We start from the raw sequence: 13,005 nt of genomic DNA, 5'->3' as shown, positions 1-13,005 counted from the left end.
AAATAGACGTAGGAGTTGAATACCTTGTATTACTTATTGTTAACGAAAAATTTACATTGTCAGATCATTAAATCAGCAAATCATTAAAGATTATAATTTGTTTGAATCGAGAAAGGAGCGGGTCAAGAGTCTGGAGTACAGTCAAGTTTTAGCAAAGATTATTGTTTAATCTTTGAGTTTAAGATTATTTTGAAAACCCAAATATTGTAAGAATAATGATTGGATCATCTGAGGTTTAAAATTAAATTAATGATGAACATAACATTTGAAAAATGAAGGCAACGATGAGGTATTATATTAACAGTTTTATGAGTGAATTAAACAAATAGCAAATCGTCTTAACAAGATGGATCTAATTTCACAGTACAATTTATATGGATACAGGGTTAAAGTTTACAGAATAAGTTGTACAAATTGTCTCAAGAGCTTGAAATACAGATAATTGTCTTTTGATCATCTCAGAGTTGCCCAGCTGTAATATTGATTGTTTTTCTTTAATTGCCGATCTTGGGTTTCATCCAATGCTAGGTTTGCATATTCAGCCAGCGAGGGTGGCATTGAATCATCATTACGTCGGTTTTGTCTTTCAAATGGATTGTTGATTGATTCACCATTAATATAATCTCTTGTATCGGAAACGGTGAAGAAAAATGTCATCACATTGTAAAGTATAATAATGCCAATCATAGTGAAAAGTGAAGAGGTAACGATGATAAATAAAGGACCCAACGACATGTCTGCCATTACTTGGAATAATGCCAATAATTAAAACAATAGCATCCTAACCTGTGATGAAGGATACTAATGTTTCAACCCAAAATCTACTTTGAGTTTTTTTGTGTCCAAGATTCATTGTTTTGGCCAAAATACTTGTTCACCAAATTAACCTGAAAAATTTGGACTCAAAACAAAACCCATTGCCAAGTCTTGAAACAATGTTGACCATTACGGACGGAAATTCATCTCTGAAACAGAATCAAATTTAGTGAAAGTAAAAACATTGAGAAAAGCTTTTATAATCGTTAAAAAGCAAAGTTGAAGCAAATCCCGCGACTTACCCGTTATTGTTTTCATGTCCATTTCCCTTTGGTTTTATATAATTGTGTGAAATTCTAGGTGCGACATGAAACCATGGTCTTGATCAACCCTAGAATTTGGAAAAATCGTATGAATATTGCATGCAGACAACGAAAATTAAGAAAATCCTTGAGTCTATAAGCAAGAAAGTAAGTTGAAAATCTGATAACTTGAGTTGATAGACTAGTTAACCAACTGAAAGCTGTTATCTAAATGAATACAATCAAAAAATGCAAAAAGAATGGAGATGCCGGGGATCGAACCCGGGGCCTTTCACATGCAAAGCGAACGCTCTACCACTGAGCCACATCCCCATGTTGAATAAAATGCGCTCAAGATAGAAGTCAACATTGGGAGGAAGATGAGAACGAGTGATTATGAAAGAATATTGTTGAAACATTAATTGCTTATCTACTTGAGGATTTTATCGATAAAAATGACGTACCTTTAGATTAGTCCATTTGCCTGGTCAATTGGTTAGTTGAGGTGGACACAGTTAACACATTCGATCATTCAGTTAGTCTTACATTTTTGTGTCTTTTGACTATGGGTTAACATTCACTAATTTTGATTAAAGATACTGTTAAAATTTGGACTGGTCATTTAGTAAGAGGTCGTTTGGGTGATTTTAAAGCGATCAGGAAAGGTTTGTTAATTGATTAAAAGACAAGATTCCTATTAAAAACTATTGTAAATTAATTATTTCAACTATTGTTGATTGAGCAACAGAATCGGCTGTTAGTTTTAAATTTTTTAATCTACCCTGGTTAGTTGGGGGAGAAACATGTAGGCGGGTTAAAGAGAGAGCAAAGAAAGAAACTGATGTAAGCCTTTTTCTTTAGGGTCTTTAAGTGTCAGTGTTGGGCCTTTCTGGTTGTAATCAAATTAAATTTTTATTATTACTATGTTTTTGGTAATAATTACGGTGATATTAATTAATTTTAGTGAATGATTTGACTTAATTATTTAAATATATCCTTCTCTCTCTTCCTCTTTCTCTATCTTTCTCTATCTTTCCTCTCTTTTCTCTATTTATTTCTGTCTACTTTTTTCTTCTTGGACCTGTATTCCTCACCTGTCTAAAAGCTTACCTTTTAAACATTGTTACTTTGGCATAGTGACAGTGTTATTATTGCCTGATATTTGTGTAAATTTTAATTACTGTTGGTCAACATTGTACTCATCAAGTTATCTTTCACATGATTAAGAACATGCATTATCTCTAGATAAAGCTATGATTTCCAACTAATCATAATATGAATTATCTTGATTTTTTGTCTCACTGTGTACGACTACATCATCAATGCTATTGTGCTTCAAGCCCTAAACGGTTCCACTTTTATTTCATCAATTGATCAACCACTTTTTATCCCTATTATCTGTTTACACATATTGAGCCTCATTGTGTCCCATCTCCACCGCTGTTACTTCTGTCTCTTTCAACGGTTTATCTCAATTTTGGGTTTCACCCTAATCGACACTGGTTATATTTAGTGAAAACAAACTTCGCATGGCTAGCTCAAGACACCATCGTCCCGCAACAACACCATTCTCTTTGCCAAATGATGTTAAATGTGGTCAAATATTTTCACTTAATATAAGCAGTTATGAATTTGATAGAGGATGGGAAGGAATACCCGCTAACTTAATAATCAATTCAATTATTTTTGCGGTAAGCATTTCCTGTAAATCTCTAGTAACTAGAATAATTTTTTTCAGCCTTTAAATTACGAAAAAAGATTGGCAACACCACCATTTTAATAGCTAATTAATTTAATTTGTAATCTCTGTATTCACTCTTTCTCTTACAGTCTATGATATTACTGTTTTCTGCTATACGTAACAATGCATGGAATCGTAAATCTAGTCAACTGACAAGAACCCAAAAAGGGTAGGTTTATTTTTATTTTTATTGATTATGTGGTTTTACATAATATCTAAACAAGAACACTTATATTTGAAATGAAATGCTTAATTAATTGGTTACAATAATGAATTTTAATCCTTTTACAGCTGGATTCAATTTATTTATGGAGATAGAGAGAATCGCCGTGAACCAAAAAGACCAATAATATACACGGACCATCATGATCATGAGCATCAAAAGTATAACCATCTTCTCTTGCCACCTACAGCAGCCGATATGTCAGTACGACATGAAATTAATGTTAACATAGAGACAAGTGTAGATATGCAATGTGACTTAGAATTAGAAAATGAAACTCATCTGTCAGTTCAAGCTCGCCGTAGCACGCCTGGTTCATCAAATTCAATTAAGAATGACAGTAGCAATGGAAGCAATAGCAATAGTAGTCGACCAACTAGTGAACAAGTGAACTGCGATATTGGAGGAGGAGATGATGCTTCTACTGAAAGAAGATCCAGATCTTTTTTTGACCGGTCTATGGTAAGAAGAAATAACGAACTCGTAGGTTCATCGGATTATTTGAACATGAAATCAGAATTAGCCTTTCAACGTGACAATGTTCACAAACCGTTTATTGATAGTTGCTCATGATTTGATTTTTAAGAATATACATTCATTGTTGACATCTTGATATAGAGAAATAGTGAAAATCTTTAGGATAATTGTTTAGTTAAACACATATTTTCTTGCAGACTTTTATAAATTATTGTTAGTCTATAATATCTTGGTTCATCATGTTGATGGGTATTTGTAGATTCGTTTGACCAAAATTTAATCGCACTTTGTGCCACACATTCTATTAATAAGACCGTTCAAATAGTTGATTCTTATAATCAAGGAACCAAGAATATCAGGATCTGATACAGACAGATTGAACTGGACTAGATTGTACACATTGTTAGATACTTCAGGACTTAAATATTTCGGATAAGTAATGACTAATATACCAGTTTTTATTATTGGAAACGCAACTGTCCAAGAAAATTCCATAGTTTGCAATGTAAGCAAGAAAGAAAAATGTTATCAATTAGACGACACATATAGAATAGATGTTCATGACAAGATTCGTTCTCCTGCTTGAATGTGCAATTAACTCATTAATTAGACTTTAAAGTGGCATTCAATTGTTGACATTGGGAGCTAAATTCATTCTTTTTGCAAATTTTACTGGCTAGTCCAGCTATCATGTTGACTCTAATTATCAATAATTTGATAATGTTGCTAGTTTTAGTAATATTGATTGGGGCTCCTATCGAGTCAACAATTATATATGCTCCGGCATCAACAAAAGGAGCTAAACTTTCAGAGTACGTAGTTCCCAAGATACCAGCCCAAACCACTGGAACTACCAATGCTACGGAAAAAAATGAATGAGATTCAAAAGAAAAGAAAGTTAAACTAACAAGATAATTAGCTATTAATATTAATTGCCTAGCTTGTTTTTTTATGGCTTACACGTTAACAAGGTTAATTAAAAGATAATGAGAAAATATGAAAGATGATATTCAAATCTTTTCAGTCTTTAGATCATGTAACTGTCAAATGTATCCGATGAAGTCATGAGAAAAAGACCGTTAAGAACTACAATTGTTAACATAGCAATCAATAATATCTCAAACTGATTTATCAGGGATTTCAAAAGTCTCTAAATTTCTACAAACTCCTAGATATAATGTTGACTAATATAATTGATGAACTATTTTGACCCACTAAGATTGATGTGGACTATTTAGTAATTATGGAGTCTAGCAATGATTGAAAACTAAATATACAATTATGGGTATCAACAATGGATGTGTATAATCATTAATCACTTACCAATTACGTTGAATGTCACCAATAATATTAATCCAAAAGTGTTCATAGCGTTGAACAAATTTCCAGCTTCATTTTCTCGTTCCATTGCACTGTGTTTTATCCATGAAGGTAAAATACTGATCCCTTTCTTTCGAGTTTTACCTCCTTTTGCTGTAGTCATTGCTGACTCAGTTGTTTCATCAAGTTTTCGAGGCATGTTTCAACGGTTATTTTACAAAATCAACTAATCCGATGTTCGTTCGATACAATTGATTAATAAATTCATCTATAAACTTTGACTAATTTATTTTTTCTCTTTTCTCTTTTTAGTCAACAACAGAGATAGGTTATTGGTTATGTGATATTTTATGTATTAAGGACCGAGATATATTAGCAAAGAAAGGAAGTGATGCTGTCCAATACCTTATCTTTCAACGATATATCATTTATTTCTTAACATTATTAACTTTCATTTGTATGTTCATCATATTGCCCATTAATCTTCAAGGAAATACAGGTAAATATCACACCACAATAATTAAAGAGACTGATAACAAAAGCAGATATTCAAAAACAGTTAATGTTACAACAATAACATTTCTTAAAATATACAAGTCAGAATAATAATTACAATAGAAGCTTGTTTTTACACAAAAAAATACAAAACCAATTGTTGGTTTTTTTTTCTCTTGGCTATTATTAAAACTATATTGTTTTATTTGATTGCAATTCACAGAACCCTGGAATAAACCGTTTGGTCGTACTACTGTATCTAATATTGGAGATAATGAGAATCTCTTATGGGCTCATGTAGTAATTTCAATACTCTTATTACCTGTTGGTATTGCGTTTATGTGTCATTTTTCAAAGCGTATAAAAGCAGATGAACTTCGCATTGTAAAAAGAACCCTCTACGTTCGTCGGATACCTAAATCAAAAAGATCTAAAGATGGCTTAGCTTCTCATTTAAATCAATTATTTCCTGATGTTGTCATTGAGGGAATCCAGTTTGTTTACAATACTCGTCGTTTAAAAACTCTTCACCTTGAATATAATAATGTAGCCAATGCAAAATACTATTGTGAAGAGTATCTGAACGAAAATCACAAAAGATGTGATGTTTATCCCTATTTTATGGGCCATCTTGGACCATATAGCTGTTGTGGCTGTGATAAAGTTGACGGTATATCTTACTATGAAGGCCGTGAACAAGAGTTAGAAAGAGAAATAGAAAAGGAGTTTCGATCATGTATTTCAGATCCCTCTGGATCAGCATTCATAACTTTCCAGAATGAAAAGATGGCTCAAAAGTAAGCTTATTGATTATTCTATTTTTCACTTTGCTTGCCTTTTACACCTCCTGCTATTGTATTTGTAAAAACATGTGTTTATAAATATAATTGGAGCTAAAATCCTGTTCCTTAATATCTAATTACTCTAAATAAGTATCACTTTTCCTGTTTCCTTTTTTTCTTTTCACTATTTTCCCTGTTTACATTATCTTGTTATTGTTTTATTTTTCATCTAATAGAGTGTATCGAGCTTTACGAAAGAATCAAGAAGAATCATGTACACTTTTTCCCTGTAATTGTTGTTTTCGTCTGGGAACTGCTATCAGGAAATTATTCTATCAAGATTCTGATGAATTTGAAACTTCTCGCTGGCTAGTTGGCTATGCACCATATCCAGATGATATCAATTGGTAAGACTAGTTTGGCCAAATCGATGTCCACTTTGGGTTATTTTAATAACACTGACCCAAGTTTACAACAAACATTAAGTTAATACTAACTTTCATTTCTCAACTCAATTATCTTTACAGGGATGATATTGCTGTTGATTACAAGCTGATTTGGATGCGTCGGATCATAGTTCATTTATGTTTATTTGTTCTATTCTTTTTCCTTTCGACGCCTCTCATCGTTTTATCATATTTATCTGTCCTCAAAATCCAGGAAACCATCCAAACTGGTTTATATGCAGTGGTAATTATCATTTTATGAAATAATCTTTTGCCAACTTATTGATTGGAAATGTCAATTTAACTCAGAATGAAGTTAATCTCTTATAAATCAATTACTCTCTCTCTCTCTCTCCTTAAATTTCAATTTAAATCATTACTTAATATGTTTTTCATTTATTTATACAGACTCCATTTGCCGCCGAATATCTTGCTCCGCTTTTAATGGTTATCGCTGCAATCATATTACCTTCATTTGTTATTTTAGCATCTCAATATTTGCCTTACAAAACCCTTTCAGATTTAAATCACTCAATCATGTGGAAGGTTTATTTATTTTTGATTATGATGGTCATCATTTTACCATCATTAGGTTTAACTAGGTTTGTTGCACATTACAGAACTAAGCATTTCAAATCTTTGTGGTTAAATTCAAACAAATTATATTAATATTATTTTTTCTTCATCTTTTCAGTGCATCAGCTTTACTTGAATCATTAGCAACTAAAAAATTTAACAAATTTAATTGGGAATGTTTATTCCCTGTAGATAATGGAGCCTTTTTCGTCAACTATGTTCTACAATCAACTCTTTTAGGGAATGCAATGGAGCTTTTACGTTTTCCTGAATTATTTCTTTACTTCTTTTACTACATGTTCTCATCCAAGACTCCAGCTGAATATGAGAACGCTCGTCAACAAGTAATATTTGATTTTCAATTTGGCATTCGTTATCCAAGATTTCTGCTTATTTTTTGTATGGTTGTAACCTACAGCCTTTCTTGTCCATTAATTGCTCCTTGCGGTAAGTTAAACATCAAATCTTAATATCATTATAAGTTGCTTTATTGTTTATGTATTGGTTTATTGGAAAATGTCTTTCAATCAATATTCAAAGACCACAGAAAGGTTATTGTTGCATGTTTATTATCGTTAACTTATCAATAACAAAACATTAGGATTAGCATGAGAAAGGTCATAAAAGGTTATCTTAACATTCAATTTCAATAATCAATTTCCCAATACTTTATAAATTATCACTATAATTCATCAATTGGTTGATTAATTTATTGAATTTTCAATTTTAAAAACTCACCTTTGTATTGCAATCGCAAAGTTCAGCTGCAAATTCAATGATCCATAAATCAACTAGTCTTAAATAGTCCTGGGTTAATTAATGAATCACAAATGCATCCGTTCACTTAGTTCCAAATTACTTCGATGTTACAATAATTAATTTCACAGAATTAAAGCTTAATTAGCAAAGTAACAATCCTTGCAGTAGCAAAAAAGACAAACACAAGACAGAATCTTTATTTTTATTTCATTTATTCATTACAGTAAATGACTTGTTAACTGTTTGATCCGATTAAAATGATCTTCCATCGAGAAAAGTCAATTTGATTCAGTTGATTATTCGAGTACGATGTCATTATTGAAAAAAATCAATTATCAGATGATAGCTTTATTCACTTGAGAGTTTAATTAGTCCTGGGTGATTTACCTTTTTATTAAGGCTTATTTCATCTTATCAGCTTTCATCTTATTAGCTTGAATAAATGTATTTCTATCACAAAGCCATTATTTTACTCTGTCACTGAAGTTTTTGATACTATTCCTTGTCTCTTTCCTGTAATATTAATGAGATATTAATTTGTTTCTCAATTTCTCTTTTTCATTAGGTCTACTTTATATGGTGGTTAAACACATTGTTGATCGTTATAATATCTACTATGTTTACACTCCGAGTAAAATCAATGGACGAATTCATTCAACGGCTATTACCTTTTTCCATATTGCCATTCTCATGATGATATTTCAGATATTTACATTTTGCTTTTTAAGAACTGGGCAAAGTGGCTTAACCAAAGTTTGCCTAGTGTTAGTTATAATTGCTACCATAATTTTTTCCGGTCATTGTTTTTTTCATTGTTTCTGGAATATCAATCATTTAACCTACAATGTAAGTATAATTCGAATCTCATTGAGGGTAATCTTTCAATTGCTCCGTTATCATCTCTTAATCTAATTTGTGATCATAACTGCACCATTTGTGATCACGACCTAATTGAGTGCTATGAATTATTTTAGATTTATTTTTATCTTCGAAATCGTTTTAATAAAAATCATAAAATTTTATTATAAGATCACAGATTTACGATGATCAAATGTAGCAAAAAGGTTATCATTCTTGGTATTATTTCTCATTGAATTTACAATTTCTTATTTCTCTTTCTCTTAGGCTACAACTCGTCGTGCATCGAAACGTACCAATTTAAAAGAGTTTTGTGCATGTTCATACCTACCTCCTGTGCTTTTTGATCTTAATGTCAACGGCATTGTGCCTCCGGAATCTCAAACAACTCGTAACTATGGGTCTTTGACACCATCACCCTCGAGTGTGCCTATGGCCTCAAGCGAATCAAGCACTCGGTTAAACATTTCATCACTTACAACATGAAAGAAAAGTTTTGATGGTGATGAAGCGGAATAATGTCAAGTCTATGTTAGGGAATCAAATCAATTGTCACATATGATTGTTTAACCATTTAACGACCCGACTAAACAAGAAAGCCCAATGAGATGGACTGTCCTTTTAATTTTCTATTTAATTGAAACTTGATCTAAATTTCTCTTTACCATCATCATATCTTCTTCCATGTTTTTGATTCTCTGTGACTTTATCAATACAAATTCCTTTGGAATTTCAATTGACAATCACATGTTAATAGATTTTTAGGCATAAATTGTGAATCCCAGATGAACTCTAGTCAAAAATCTCAAGTTTTTCCTTCATTGTAAATCAACGCTACAACTAAAACGAAGGAGTAGGAAGCTTTAATAACGATGATAAATTAACGACTATAATTCCAAATAAAGGTGAAACAAAGAAAGTTATACAAAATGGAAAACAAAGATCTGGATGAAAAACAAAAAAAACAGACTTATCATGGAGAGAAAAGAACAAAAACCCTTTCATGTCATCTCGCAAAATTGTACGAATTTTTTTTTGCTGAAAAATCATGAGTTGGTACTACAAATCAAACCATTAACGAATATCTTTTTAGACTAATAACAATAATTATTTTGGTTAAAAGTTACAAGTGCTATCTAGTAATTTTGATTGCCTGATGGAAACCGAATCACAAATTGAAACAATTACTGTACCTGCCTTTGATAATTGATATTGCATGAGATTGAAGGTTTATTCATTGTTTTTTTTCTGTCTCTTTTTTTATGTATTACATCAAAATCATCATTTTAGTCTCCCAAGTAAATGTATAAATGTAAACAATGCAATGTAAAAAAATCTAACACCAATAATCATGATGATACTTGGTGGGGGATAGTGATGATAATGATGAACATCATGTTAATGTTTTTGTATGAATTTAAATGAAGGTAAACATAAAGAGAAGATTTATTTGTTGCAACTTTGCAAGTCATTTACACTTTGCTCTTCATTATTTCACTTTTCACAGTTGAACAATTAATAAAGGAGAAGATGAACTTTTACAATCGGATCGTATTTCAGTCTGTATGGTTAAATTATGACCACAATAGCTCAACGTGATTAAATCAAAGTTGATCTTTTAATCATTTAATCTCCAAATTGATCAGGAGTTTTAGTTTTTTTTGTATCTAATAATTTCGAGAAACGAGAAAATTGAAACGGCTTAGTCTGATTTTATTGTCAATGAAAGTTAGTTGATTATCAGTTTAATATCCAACATTAGAAAACTAATTATTTCTGTTATGATCGTAGAGTGTTTTTTCGTGAATTACTTTGTAAATTTAAGAGTTGCAATTTAATGTTATTCATTACTTGAAACGATTAGTTTATAAACTCGTCTAATTTTATAGAAATAATTACACAAATAGCTGCAAACGTGAGCTGATTAACTACAGGCTAGTGAAGAGAAGAACAGTGTTCTGGTTGAAGGTTGTTATTATATGGTTGATTGGTAACATTATTATTTGCCGTCAGCGAAAAAATAGACCTTTTGATCAACAATAAGCAAATTTTCCAAGATTTATCTTTATAAATGGAGTGATGATTCTAATTGATGAATCATTGCTTTAACTTCATTTTCATTCTTGATCTTTTCTTTTTGTTCTTTTTCCAACTTTTTAGGGTCCATGGTTTTGAGTTTTTCAATGTCTTTCAACTTTTTCTTCAAATTTCGCAGCTTTCTGAGCGGATCTGTTGTCAATGGCTGCCCAGCTTCATTAGTTACCTTAATTCCTTTCTCTGTTTCAACTATTCTAACTGAATTGCTAAGTTTAATAGCATTAACAGGGACATTGGTCGATTCCTTGCCACCAGGAGCTCCTCCAGCCTTGCTGGCTTCTTCTTTGCTCATTGCTTTCTTCTTTCTCTTTGATATGACTGTCTCCCATTCACTGTCGTCTCCAGTTATCCCAGGGATTATCAAAGGTGCTGTGTATAATGTTGTAGATACATTGGTTTCGTTTGTTTGTTCAACCGCATTATTTGATTTTCCAGTGGTATTAGAACTAACATTTTTACCTTTAGTAGGTTTACCATTGTTTTTACTACCAGCGTCCTTATTCTTAACATTATTTCCTTTATTGCTGTTAGCGTTGTTGCTAGCTTTACCTTGGTTGTTCGGTTTTACAACATCTTGATTCTTTTTACGAGCCATTTTCTCTTGATTGGCTTTCATTTTTTCCCATGATTCGGGATCCAAACCAGGAGGCAGAGTATTTTCACGCTCTTTTGCAAATTGCTTGCCTTTAGACTCATAGAGAGGTACCTCTTCTTGAGGAACAAATCCTTCCTTAACTCTTCTTGGCTTCCTCCATGACCCGTCTGGTCTTTGAGATGATGGTATGATAGTGCTACCTATATAGAAAATAAAATGTGAAGATATTTCATGAATAAAAAGAGTTAGGATTTGAAAGGAGTTTGAAATTAACGTGCCAACAAATAGACCACACTCAGCTGAGTTACAGATAAAACATCTAGCTTGGGTTCTCAACAAAAGAATAACGAAAAAAATAATTTTATAAAAAATACATCAAAATCATGTAAAACCAATGCGCTAAAACTCGAAACAAATTTATCTCGTTCCCAAAACGTGAATTAAATGAGTTATTAAAAGTGCAGAGAAAACAACATTTGGCACAATAACCACACATACTATCCCATGCACACATGAATAGGAAAGGAGTCAACGAATAAATAAGACTATTATTCCAATAAATGTATCGTCGATTAATTTAGATTTGATAACATACCTACATCATCCTTAACATACATGGTTGCCATGTCCAAGATTAAATTAGCTGTAGCAATAAATTTAATAACCTAGATAGATTTAATTAAAGAAAAATAAACTCACAATAAAACAAAACTAGCAAAACCAAAGAAAGAAAGAAGGAGAAAGGGAAGTTTAAAAGTCTTGTTTTTCTGTTATCTTATAACACACACTTTATCCTCGAACATTAACCAATGAAACTCAAGTCTAGTAGTTATGAATCTTTTATTTTTACATTTTGACAAAATTAATTAGGTTAAAATGCTTCATCTTGAGATTATTTTATTTCAATAATCAGCTAGCTTGATTTAAATTGTTTCTTATAAATATTAACTTCACATAATCAAACATTATTTTTATATAGTGAATCCCAGGTGAACTCTAGTGAGTTGAAGTAACTCTAGTAACTCAAGTGATGAAGTGAAAAAACCCAACTAATAATTTTGATTGCCGAATGGAAACTAAATGAAAAATTAAAATAATCATTATAGGTGCTAGGATAACTGATACATGAGATTATATTACATCAAAATCATTTTAATCTCGAAAAATGTTTAAATGTTGACAGCAAAGTGTAAAACAAATCTGTATCATCATGTAGGTTGGTTTTTTGAATCCAATCAAATGCAGGTAGAGACATAAAGAGATTGATTTATTTCAACTTTGCAAGTCATTTGCACTTTTACTTTGCTCTCAATTATTTTAATTTTCATAGGTGAACAATTTATGAAGAAGAAGATTAATTTTTACAATTGAATCGTACTTCCCTCTGTATGGTTAAATTTTTACAACAATAATAGCTCAAAAATCACGTTAACATAGACAAGAGTGAAGCGAGTTTTAAATTTTTTGCATACATCAATGGATTTACAGTTGAGAAAGCTTTAACACCAAATGTTACATTGGATCGTCAGGTTTTGTATTTTGAAGAATGCATGAATGAACGCCTTTATTACAAAATCT

The 13,005-nt window shown here is 31.4% G+C and overlaps 3 protein-coding genes, 1 long non-coding RNA gene and 1 other non-coding gene across 8 annotated transcripts; 1 reads left to right on the top strand and 4 right to left on the bottom strand.

The window, feature by feature from the left end:
- Positions 1 to 9: 9 nt before the first annotated feature.
- LOC149094839 (uncharacterized) lies at positions 10 to 1,877 on the bottom strand. The gene is made up of 3 exons (XR_016200890.1): positions 1,523 to 1,877; positions 1,059 to 1,147; positions 10 to 965 (listed from the first exon to the last, which is right to left on the bottom strand). It is a non-coding gene; the product is annotated as an uncharacterized LOC149094839 (long non-coding RNA).
- Positions 1,320 to 1,391, bottom strand: TRNAA-UGC (transfer RNA alanine (anticodon UGC)). Its single transcript has one exon. It is a non-coding gene; the product is annotated as a tRNA-Ala (tRNA).
- A 50-nt stretch (positions 1,878 to 1,927) lies between the features above and the next one.
- On the top strand, positions 1,928 to 10,210 carry LOC107364434 (mechanosensitive cation channel TMEM63A). Its single transcript, XM_015931774.3, has 11 exons — positions 1,928 to 2,749; positions 2,889 to 2,968; positions 3,091 to 3,484; positions 5,132 to 5,318; positions 5,538 to 6,111; positions 6,333 to 6,503; positions 6,624 to 6,786; positions 6,951 to 7,144; positions 7,237 to 7,565; positions 8,443 to 8,723; positions 9,003 to 10,210. Exons 1-11 carry the CDS (start codon positions 2,588 to 2,590, stop codon positions 9,219 to 9,221), a joined length of 2,754 nt encoding a protein of 917 aa, XP_015787260.1. The 5' UTR covers positions 1,928 to 2,587; the 3' UTR covers positions 9,222 to 10,210.
- LOC107364437 (uncharacterized) lies at positions 3,542 to 8,112 on the bottom strand. 4 transcript variants are annotated; one of them, XM_089270060.1, is made up of 3 exons: positions 7,857 to 8,112; positions 4,823 to 5,123; positions 3,937 to 4,358 (listed from the first exon to the last, which is right to left on the bottom strand). In XM_089270060.1, exons 2-3 carry the CDS (start codon positions 5,016 to 5,018, stop codon positions 4,102 to 4,104), a joined length of 453 nt encoding a protein of 150 aa, XP_089126186.1. In that variant the 5' UTR covers positions 5,019 to 5,123; positions 7,857 to 8,112; the 3' UTR covers positions 3,937 to 4,101. The 4 variants fall into 4 exon arrangements, with proteins under 4 accessions (XP_015787264.1, XP_089126188.1, XP_089126186.1 ...); XM_089270061.1 differs by having other exon boundaries at positions 3,951 to 4,358; positions 4,823 to 5,087; positions 7,857 to 7,966; XM_015931778.3 differs by lacking the exon at positions 7,857 to 8,112 and having other exon boundaries at positions 3,542 to 4,358; positions 4,823 to 5,136.
- Positions 10,211 to 10,427: 217 nt separating the features above from the next.
- Positions 10,428 to 12,146, bottom strand: LOC107364436 (uncharacterized). Its single transcript, XM_015931776.2, has 2 exons — positions 12,023 to 12,146; positions 10,428 to 11,627 (listed from the first exon to the last, which is right to left on the bottom strand). Exons 1-2 carry the CDS (start codon positions 12,051 to 12,053, stop codon positions 10,801 to 10,803), a joined length of 858 nt encoding a protein of 285 aa, XP_015787262.1. The 5' UTR covers positions 12,054 to 12,146; the 3' UTR covers positions 10,428 to 10,800.
- Between the last annotated feature and the right edge of the window lie 859 nt (positions 12,147 to 13,005).

Source organism: Tetranychus urticae, chromosome 1 (genome assembly GCF_039701765.1).
Source record: "Tetranychus urticae isolate SD_2017Ah chromosome 1, NJAU_TeUrti_SD_1.0, whole genome shotgun sequence".
Classification (NCBI taxonomy): domain Eukaryota; kingdom Metazoa; phylum Arthropoda; class Arachnida; order Trombidiformes; family Tetranychidae; genus Tetranychus; species Tetranychus urticae.
This window is presented reverse-complemented; position numbering and strand designations above follow the sequence as displayed.